Source organism: Solanum stenotomum, chromosome 1 (assembly GCF_019186545.1).
Source record: "Solanum stenotomum isolate F172 chromosome 1, ASM1918654v1, whole genome shotgun sequence".
Taxonomy (NCBI): Eukaryota; Viridiplantae; Streptophyta; class Magnoliopsida; order Solanales; family Solanaceae; genus Solanum; species Solanum stenotomum.
In genome coordinates this window covers 78,787,429-78,797,991 of record NC_064282.1, presented here as the reverse complement: position 1 = coordinate 78,797,991, position 10,563 = coordinate 78,787,429, and the positions used below count along the sequence as shown (strand labels likewise).

The 10,563-nt window shown below is 35.3% G+C and overlaps 1 protein-coding gene across 1 annotated transcript; it reads left to right on the top strand.

The window, feature by feature from the left end:
* The first annotated feature begins 9,743 nt into the window (after positions 1-9,743).
* Positions 9,744-10,082, top strand: LOC125857055 (uncharacterized). The gene has a single exon (XM_049536727.1). It carries the CDS (start codon positions 9,744-9,746, stop codon positions 10,080-10,082), a length of 339 nt encoding a protein of 112 aa, XP_049392684.1.
* Positions 10,083-10,563: the final 481 nt, after the last annotated feature.

The following is a 10,563-nucleotide window of genomic DNA, read 5'->3' as shown; positions in this document are numbered from 1 at the left end:
ATGTTTTTAGTTTCCAAGTGAGCTAGTCATAGAATTGAAGGGTAGTAGCTCAGTGCCCATGGGACAATTTATCTCTTACCTTAAGGCCAATCTCTAAAGGGTAAATCTATCATCTAGTTCGGATTAAGGATTCAAAGTCTTAAATTCTAACTCTTGAGTCAGGTCCAGTAGTAAATGAGTTTCCAGAAGATCTTCCAAGAGTTACTCCCGAAAGGGAAATTGACTTTGCAATTGATCTCCTTCTAGATACCCAGCCTATTTCGATTCCTCCTTACAGAATGGATTCAGCTAATCTTAGGGAATTTAAAGAATAGTTGAAAGACCTTCTAGATATAGGTCATCAGACCTAGTATTTCTCTATGGGGAGCAACAGTGTTATTCGTGAAAAAGAAAGATCGTTATCTCAGGATGCGCATTGACTACCGACAGTTGAACAAAGTTAGTATAAAAAATAAGTGCCCTATCCCAAGGATTGATGACTTGTTCGACCAACTTCATGGTGCTAGTAATTTTTTTAAGATAGACCTCATATCCGGTTATCATCAGCTGCGAGCCAGAGATAGTGATATCCTAAAAATTACCTTCAGAACTAGGTAGGGTCCTCATGAATTTGTAGTTATGTCATTTGGACTAACCAATGCTCTTGCAGTTTTCATGGATTTAATGAACAGTATGTTCAAGTAGTATTTAGACTTGTTTGTTATCGTCTATATTGATGATATCCTCTTTTACTCTAAGAATGAGGAGGAACATGCGACTCATCTGAGAGTTGTTCTGCAGGCTCTCAAAGATAGCCAATTATTCGCTAAGTTTAGGAACTGTGAGTTTTCGTTACAATTAGTTGCTTTCCTTGATCATATAGTACCTAGCGAAGGGATCCTAGTGGATTCTCATAAAATAGAGGCAGTGAAACAATGGTGAAGACCCATCTCTCCAATAGATATCAGAAGTATCTATTGTTATGCATCCAGAGTTGGCCTAGGTTGTGTGTTGATGCAGTGAGGTAAGATTATAACTTATCCTTCTAGACAACTTAAGGTACATGAGAAGAACTATCTGACTCATGACCTCGAGCTTGCAGCAATAGTATTTGCCCTAAAGATTTGGAGACATTACTTGTATGGTGTTCACAGATCATAACAGCCTCCAGTATGTATTCACCCAGAAAGAGTTGAATCTTTGCCAGAGAAGATGGCTTAAATTCCTCAAGGACTATGACATGAATGTGCTTTACCATCCTGGTAAGGATAGTGTAGTAGCTTATACTTTTAGCAGAATATATATGGGGAATGTAGCACATGTTGATAAAGAAAGGAAGGAATTAGCAAAAAATGTTCACCAACTTGCTCTCTTAGGAGTTGGTCTTACGGACATGTCATCTTCATTTGTAGCGGAGGATAAGGAAAAACAAAATAGTGATCCTATATTGCTTCAGTTGAAGGGTGCAGTTCATCAGAAGAAAGTAGAGCTTTTCTCCCAAGGAGGATATGGTGTGCTTCGTCACAAGGGTCTCTTATGTGTTCATAAGGTGGTTGACTTGAGGTAGCAGNAACTTATCCTTCTAGACAGCTTAAGGTACATGAGAAGAACTATCTGACTCATGACCTCGAGCTTCCAGCAATAGTATTTGCCCTAAAGATTTGGAGACATTATTTGTATGGTGTTCACAGATCATAACAGCCTCCAGTATGTATTCACCCAGAAAGAGTTGAATATTTGCCAGAGAAGATGGCTTAAATTCCTCAAGGACTATGACATGAATGTTCTTTACCATCCTGGTAAGGATAATGTAGTAGCTTATACTTTTAGCAGAATATATATGGGAATGTAGCACATGTTGATAAAGAAAGGAAGGAATTAGCCAAAGATGTTCACCAGCTTGCTCTCTTAGGAGTTGGTCTTACGGACATGTCATCTTCATTTGTAGCGGAGGATAAGGAAAAACAAAATAGTGATCCTATATTGCTTCAGTTGAAGGGTGCAGTTCATCAGAAGAAAGTAGAGCTTTTCTCCCAAGGAGGATATGGTGTGCTTCGTCACAAGGGTCTCTTATGTGTTCATAAGGTGGTTGACTTGAGGTAGCAGATCCTTACATGAGCTCATAACTCCTGCTATTCTATTTATCCAGGTAAGACTAAGATGTACCGTGATCTGCGGGAAGTCTTTTGATTGAACGGTAAGAAGATAAATATAGCAAATTTTGTGGCTAAGTGCCCAAATTGTGAACAAGTTAAGGTAGAACATCAGAAGTCAAGAGGTATGGCTCAAGAGATTAACAGTACTAAATGGATGTAGGAAGTGGTAAACATAGATTTCATTACCGGTTTACCTCGTACTCGCAGACAACATAAATCTATTTGGGTGATAGTAGACAGAGTTTCTAAGTCCGCTCACTTCTTGGCTGTCAAGACTACAGATTAAGCAGAGCATTACGCTAAACTCAACATACATGAAATAGTCAGATTACATGGGGTTCATTTGTCTATCATCTCAGATAGGGGTCCATAGTTTACCTATAATTTCTGGAAATCATTTCAGAAAGGTCTTGGTACTCAAGTTAATATTAGTACAATATTTCATCCACAAACGGATGGTCAGGCAGAGCGTACATTTCAGACCTTAGAAGACATGCTGAGAGCTTTCGTGATTTAGTTTAAGGGTAGTTAGGATGATCCCTTACCTCTCATAGAATTTACCTACAATAAAAATTATCATTCTAGTATTCAGATGGCCCATTATGAGGCATTATATGGGTGTAGATGCAAATCTCCAGTTTGTAGGCTTGAAGTACGTGAAGCAACATTGATTTTGCCAGATTTGGTCCATAAGGCTATAGAAAAAGTTCAACTCATCAGAGATAGATTAAAGGCTACTTAGAGTCGTTAGAACTCCTATGCAGATGTGCAGAGAACGGACTTAGAATTTGAAATCAATGATTGGGTTTTCCTAAAGGTGTCACTTATGGAGGGGGTGATGAGATTTCGCAAGAAAGGAAATCTCAATCCCATATATGTAGGTCCTTACAAAATCTTGAAAAGGGTTGGTAAAGTGTCTTATGAGTAAGAGTCACCTTTAGAACAATCATCGATTCATTCGGCCATTCACATTTAATTGTTAAAGAAATGTGCAGGTGATCCAGCATCGATAGTGCCATTAGATAGTGTGGCTGTGAAGGATAGTCTCACTTATAAAGAGGTGCCAGTTGAAATTCTAGATGTTTAGGTTCGTCGGTTGAGAACGAATAAGTCACTTCAGTTAAGGTTTTGTGGAGGAGTCATTCAGTAGAGGGAGCTTTTTGGGAAGCATATGCAGCCATGAGGGCCAAGTATCCTCATCTCTTCCCTTCCAATTCCATTTCAACTTGAGGTAATAAGTTCCTCCCCTATCTCTTAGCTTACTCTTGCGTAAATCTAGTCTTAGTATCACATTCTCTCAGTTATACTTGCATTTTCAATGTATTTGCATGTTCTTGGAACTGAATTGAGTTAGATATTAGTTGTAGTTCTTAGTGATAGAGATTGCAGCTCCTTCCCTCCATATTAAGCTACTTTAGACTTCATTCGAGGGTAAATGTTACCAAGGGGGAGATAATGTAACACACAGATTCAAGAAAGGAAAAAATTACAGAGTTTCAAAACTTGTAGGTTCCACAAACGAGGCCACCTACGGATCGTAGGTTGAGCCACAAACCATAGGTGGGGTCTGTGTTTGGTCACCTCAATTCCACTAAGAAAATTTAGTAAAGGCACGAAACACGGCTAGACCAACATACATAGGTCAGACCATGGTCCATGGTCTAGGGTCCGTGGATCGTAACCCTCAATCCCAGCTTCAGATGCCAAACAACAAATTGCTATGACGGACCCTCAGTTAACCTAAAGTCCATCGGTCAGGTCTGTCGATGGCTCCATCAGCTTTTAAGTTAGGGTCATTTCGGACTTATCCCCTATGCTTTGGACATTTAAACTACGTCGCTTTATTCAATTTAAGCCTAATATTCTAATCAGAACCTACCCTAATCGATTCATTAACCAAAATTCATCAAAGGTAGCGAAAAAAGAAAAGAAACAATCAACGAATCACTCTCCAAGAACGCAACAAGTTTTCTTCAGTTCCAGCCCTGAAATTGAAATATTTCCGCAGTGAAATTTTTCACATGGTATGTGGGATTTCACTAGTGGGTTCCTTTCACCAATTAAGTCCTAAAATTAAGTCAGATTCTTGATTCCCTACATACCTTTTAGACCTAGTGTTTCTTGAACTTTAGAGAACTGATGTGATTTAGTTATTGTAGTAATCTTACTCAGGTTATCATGTTTTCATAACATTGTTGCTTGGTACCGTGAATGAAACTCATAACCCTAGTTGTGTAGAATTTTTTAGTTCAAGAATTACATTAGCTAGGTCAAATAAAATAGATATACATGCCTCATATTTTGAATGTTTCATTATGAGTACTTACATGTTGAATTCTCAGTTGCCATGTCAGGATATTGAGCTATCCATTATATTTCAGTTATGTTGTATTGCCCACATATCCAGTTGGGAGTAGGCTTAACACCGAGTTGGACTAGGGTTCAATTACCCTCATAGTCCCAGAACTACATGCCCCCATAGGTTTATAAGTGCCCTAAGTGGGCATTAAATTTAGTGATCACGCTAGTCATGCCTTTATAACCCTAGCAAGGTATATTGGGCCTCTCAATAGGGCGTATATCAGACCCCAAATTTAGCTCACATGGTTTTTTGTTTGTTAGGAGTAGCTCCAACAGTCAGACTCTAGTGCATTTCACCATGTTTCCAATTATATTTCACTATTCAGTTTCAGCATGTTATGTACTTGATCATTTCATCCAGTTTAGTTCATTTCTATATTTTTCAGTATCTTCATCATGTTAATACTATATCATTGCTAAGTATGTTTTGTTCAATTTATATGTTTGTTCAGCATTATCCTATCCAACATGCTCAATACCTTTCAAGTACCTGCGCCTACTTGGAGCTACATCTTTTCATGATGTAGGTTCAGGTTCTCAGCATTCAGATAACACGTAGATCGGTTCCCGATCCACACTCAGCAGCATCAGTGTTGAGTCATCATACTTCAAGGACAGTAGACATGTTTTCGTACGCTAGTCTTTTATCTAAGTTTCAGTTTTGCTAGAGTTAGCTTAGGGAATGTCCTAGCATCTCTACTCAGTTTGACGCTTTATTCAGACATAGTTAGATTCAACTTTAGTTTTTGAGTTATAGTCCACCAATCTTTAACTCTTATTCAGTATTTATATATTAATACCAGTATCAGCTATTCCCTATCATTCAATTTATCTCATGTTTGTTGTGTTCAGTTGTTTAAGTATGATTATGATATGCCAACTTTGGGTTAGCTTATGGTCACTCATGATCCAAGGTCCCGTGTTTACATCAATGGCAGCATCACACCATGAGGCTACCCCCTGTATGCGGACAGGGGACCTAGGATTATGAGTGACCCCAAGCTAACCCTGCTGGCATATCATAAGCATACTAAAGCAAACTGAATCAATAAATACTTTGCGGAAACTAAATTAAATAAATAATGTGAAAGATGGGGAATACCCATATACAAAATCTAAATATATGAAAACGGAAAGTTTGAATACAAATGAAAAGACAAACTCTAACATATAGATGAATCTAACAATGTCTGAAATAAGCCTCTAAACTGGCTAGATGTGATGGGACATGCCCCAGCTAAATCTAGCAAAAACTAAAACTAAGACTAGTATGAAAATATAACATGTCAACTGTCCTCGAAGAATGAGGACTCACCACTGATGCTGCTGAACTGAATATCGGGAAGCGATCTATGTATGATCTAACTGTTTGGGACCTGAAGCTACATCACGAGAAGATGTAGCGCAGAGTACGTCAGTACTTAAAAGGTACTAAGTATGGAGGATAGAATAAAGATGAACCATAACATAACTGAACAACAAATAAATCAATGATATAATCTAAAAATGATAAGGATATTAAAAATACATAACATGACTAAACCGAATGCAATGACCAAGTTTATAACATGTTGAGACTAAATAGTGAACTGTACTAATAACTTGGTCAATGCAATAGGATCTAACAGAACTGCGGTAGCTACTAATAACTGACATAAAACCACATGAGCTAAATGTGGAATCTGATGTATACTCCCCATCGAAAGGACCCAATATACCTTTTCAGAGGTATAGAGGCATGTTGGTGTGATCACTAAAATGATGCCCATGGAGGGGACTTACAACCTACGGGGCACGTAGTTCTGGGACTTGAGAGTGACTGACCCTAGTCTGCTCGGTATTAAGCTTCTCTCAATTGATTAAGTAATTAAGAAGTTATGACTGAAGTTATGTGTACTAGATAGCTCAAAATACTGACATGCTAACTGAAAAAACAATATTAATATACTGATAATGAAACATTTAATTTCGAGGCATGTGTAATTCACCAACGGACGGGATGACGACTGGTCAATCGTCGTTCGTGAATGGGGAGCTGAAACAGAGGTTTGATTCTCAAACATGGACTATGGTCCGTGACCGCACCTCAGGTCCATGGGTCGACACTTAGAACTTTTTGGAAGTTTCTTGGGTAGGGTCGCAGGTGGTGCACCACAAACCTACAGGACGGACTGTTGGTCCTCCTACGGTGTGTGGATTGTGCCCGTGGGTGCCACCTGTAACACCTAAAATCTGCAATTTGTATGTTCTAGCATACGGGGTGTTACACTCGGGGCGTGACATTTTGGGTGATGTCATGCTTAGTTGGTGATCGCTCCTTCATGTTAAGCGATCAACAATGTATTGTTTGCACTTCATTTTATATTTTTGGTCATTCTTTCAAACATCAATCCTTGTGTTTTCCATTTACTTCGTAGCTGCATATCATCAATATTTTATCAGAATAGGAAAAGATTAGGCATCGAGGATAGTAATTATTGAGCTAAACAGACATCAAATAAGTGCAAATCTACTACTCAACATACCTCATCTTCACATGCCTAAACCATCTCAAAATATTATATATTGAAACTAATAATTTATACAAAAGAAGTAAAGATATATAAAAATAAAGAAAGATAATATTATTAGGAAAAATTACCGTTCATATTCGATTACTCATACTCTTCGATGAATTATTTTTATTTGTAGTATTTAACGGTAATTTCCACTTCAAATACTGATGGAGTCCCAAAAAAAAAATAACAGAGGGATTTCATTAGTTTTCTCTTTCAAAATAAATAATTTTTTCTTATAGTTTTTGTGCATTTTTGCCCAAAAGAAATAAATACTCGTCAGTTTTCTTTAGCTATGTCGATCATTAAAAATTTACACCGATTTATAAAAAATACTGACTATCTGGGTCGTTTTTCCTCGATTCTTTTGATCGACTCAGTTTTATGTTTTACTTTTCTTGGTTTTCCCTCTATTTTTAGTTGTAGTATTTACCAAGTAAAAGTCCTATCTAGTGACTAGTTAAGTTAAGGGGTTTAAGTTATAAATTGTGCCAAATTTGAGGGGCAATCTAGTATTTAATTGAAATTATTTGTTTGGTCAACACACCTACCAAAAGAGTTAGTCATTTTTCCGTTAAATTAATTCCTTTTATATAACAAATTAGGTTTCTGTATCTCCTGATTGTTTTATTAGAACAGGATAACTCTCAAATCGTTGAAGAAATAATTAATGCTCTGACAACTCCTTTTTGTGGCTTGATTGAAAAAAATGGTGTGTTATTGGTACATCATGGCACAAAGTTTGTTATAGAGATGACTGATTTGTTGGAGTCCAACGAATATAAATGTAACATTTATTAAAACCTATACAAAACTCATAACTTTTGTTTTTTATATAACTAAATTTTATCTGTTTTCCTCTTTTCGAAGATTTAATTGAAGTGATGTTTATTATCCCATCTGTGATTTTATCATCGATCCCATTTTAGATTGTGTTTATCTTGTAGATCTAGGATCTCTCTTTTTATTCTTGTCTTAACACTATTTCTATGCTTGTTTATGTTGTTTAACTAATTTAAAAAATGTGATTAAAATATTTATGTCTAACTATATTTTAAATGAAAAATAAATTCTGTGTTACAAATCTTTTTTGTAGCATAGAGTAATTGGAAAAGGATAAAATTTGATTAATTAATATATATAATTTTTAAAGATATATTTCTCTTACAAATATTTGAACCCTCACCTTGAGGGCCAAGAGAAAATATGACAACCAATCTAGTAATTTGTTTTACAAAATTATCTTCAACTTCAACTAAAGATTTCGAGCACAAACAGTTTGAAGGAAATAAAGAAAAAAAAATTCATTGAATTCAAATAACAAAATTAGGAAATTTTATGTGGTAGAAGTTTAATCGATACTAAAATCATCAAAATTAGATCTATAAATATAAAATGATAGTAAAGGCTAATGGTATTTTTAGACAAAAATGTGAAAGAGGGTATTCTTGAGCCAAGAACAAAGGTTGAGGGATTTTGTAGACCAAAATGTAACAGTAGGGTACTTTTGAGTCATTTTTAATAGGTAATGGGTATTCTTGAGACAAAACAAAATAGGTTGGAGGTATTGTTAGACCAAAAGTTGAAATAAAAGTATTTATGAACCTTTTTCCATTGGTTGAGGGGTATTTAAGAGCCTTTTCAGGTCTATAATTTAAAATAGATTTTGTGTTAGGTTCGGTTATGGATGAGTTAGATTAAAAATTTAGTGGATAAAAAATAAAGACCACATGTTTTACAAAAATATAATTAAATTTTATGTAATTGTGTCATTCATAAGAAAACAATTTTAAACAGGAAAATAACGTTAGAGGTAATTTGATCCAACTAGTGTAAGAAATATATTTTAAAAATAAAATAGGTAGAATGACATAAGAATCTAATCCAATGTGTAGCATGACACTTTAGATCCATTTCCAATAGGGTTGTTTTGTAGAGCATATACTAATTGTACTGAATATTGTGTTTTAGTAATGCTAGAATTAGTTATATTGAGATTATTTTTATACAAATTTTTGATTGATGTGTTAACGGAATGTTTTTCTTTAATTATGTATTAATAACCTGGTTTGCTATGTACTATTTACACCACCCCATAATATTGTATAGGGCGCAATACTAATACTTGTATTAGTTATATATAGACTGAAAAGCATACCAAACTAGGGATTAAATAAAATCATGACTACATATACTAAATTTTCTAATACATCCTTCTAAACAAATCATTAAATATGTCAATTAAGTTATCTCAAAATTATAATGACGAAATAATTATTTTTTTGACCAATTTATACCACTTAGAGGTGAAATAAATTTTCAAATTTAATGATATATAAGGTGAAATATCAAATATATAATTACCTGAAGATAAATTAAATGCCAAATATTAATTATGATATATCCCACCCTATTTATAAACCAAATGACTCCCACATATAATTTGACCCATTTCTGAAAATGAAATAAGAAATGTTAGACTAGTGTCTGGAGAAAACAAATTACAGGATACCAAACTTCTGTCATATAGACAGATAAAACCCTCTTCACTGCCTCTAACAACCATTTTTAGTGATGCTACAACTGCAACGATGCCTTCCACATCACTTTCACCATTAACGTGAGCTTCTTCTTCCGCTGCCCTAGTTGCTTTTATCACCAAGTCCTCAACAATTACACCATTGTCAATGTCATGCCTCCTTCTCAATCGTTTACTTTCAATTTTAACCCTTCTTCCACCAATTTTGTTTATTTTGATTCTTACAATTGTGAAACTTATTCTAATGAGACTGATTTCAATGGGACTGAGTCTGATGAGACTCATTCTGATGAGACTGATTTCGATGAGACTGATTCTGCTGAGACCGATTTTGATGAGACCAATTCTGATGAGATTGATTCTGATAAGACTGATTCTGATGAGACTAATTTCGATGAGATTGATTTCTATGAGACTGATTATGATGATGCTCATTTCAATGAGGCTAATTCTGGTGATTTTTTCTTTGGGTTTTTTAGCTCAACTCAATAACATTGTCCAACTCTTACATCATTTATTGACACACTTCCAACTGTGAAAAGTTTTGAATCATCAAAAAATTGTCCAATTTGCATGGAGGAATTTGGGATTGATTCAAAAGCGAGTCAATTGCCTTGTAAGCATTTCTTTCCCAATGATTGTATTGTCACGTGGCTTATTAATAATATTACTTGTCCCCTTTGTTGGCATAAAGTGCCGCAAGAAGATGAAGAAGAAATGGAAAACCATCTGTAAAGTATTTTGGATGGTGAAATTGTTGATAGAGAATTTCAAGATAATAATATTGATCTAGAGGAAATTCACGATGAAGATAGTGATATGTTTATGGTTGATGTCTGAAGTTCACATTTACTATTCTTTTATTGATTTTTAGGTAGTAATAAGTTTGGGTTAGTGTGTGTGTGCGTGTGTTTGATGAGGGTTAAGCCTAGATGGTAAATCATAACAACAATTGAAACTTCTTGTATGTTAA

Coding starts and splice junctions, on each gene's coding strand:
- LOC125857055 (XM_049536727.1), top strand. CDS start 9,744: ATGCCTCCTTCTCAATCGTTTACTTTCAATTTTAACCCTTCTTCCACC.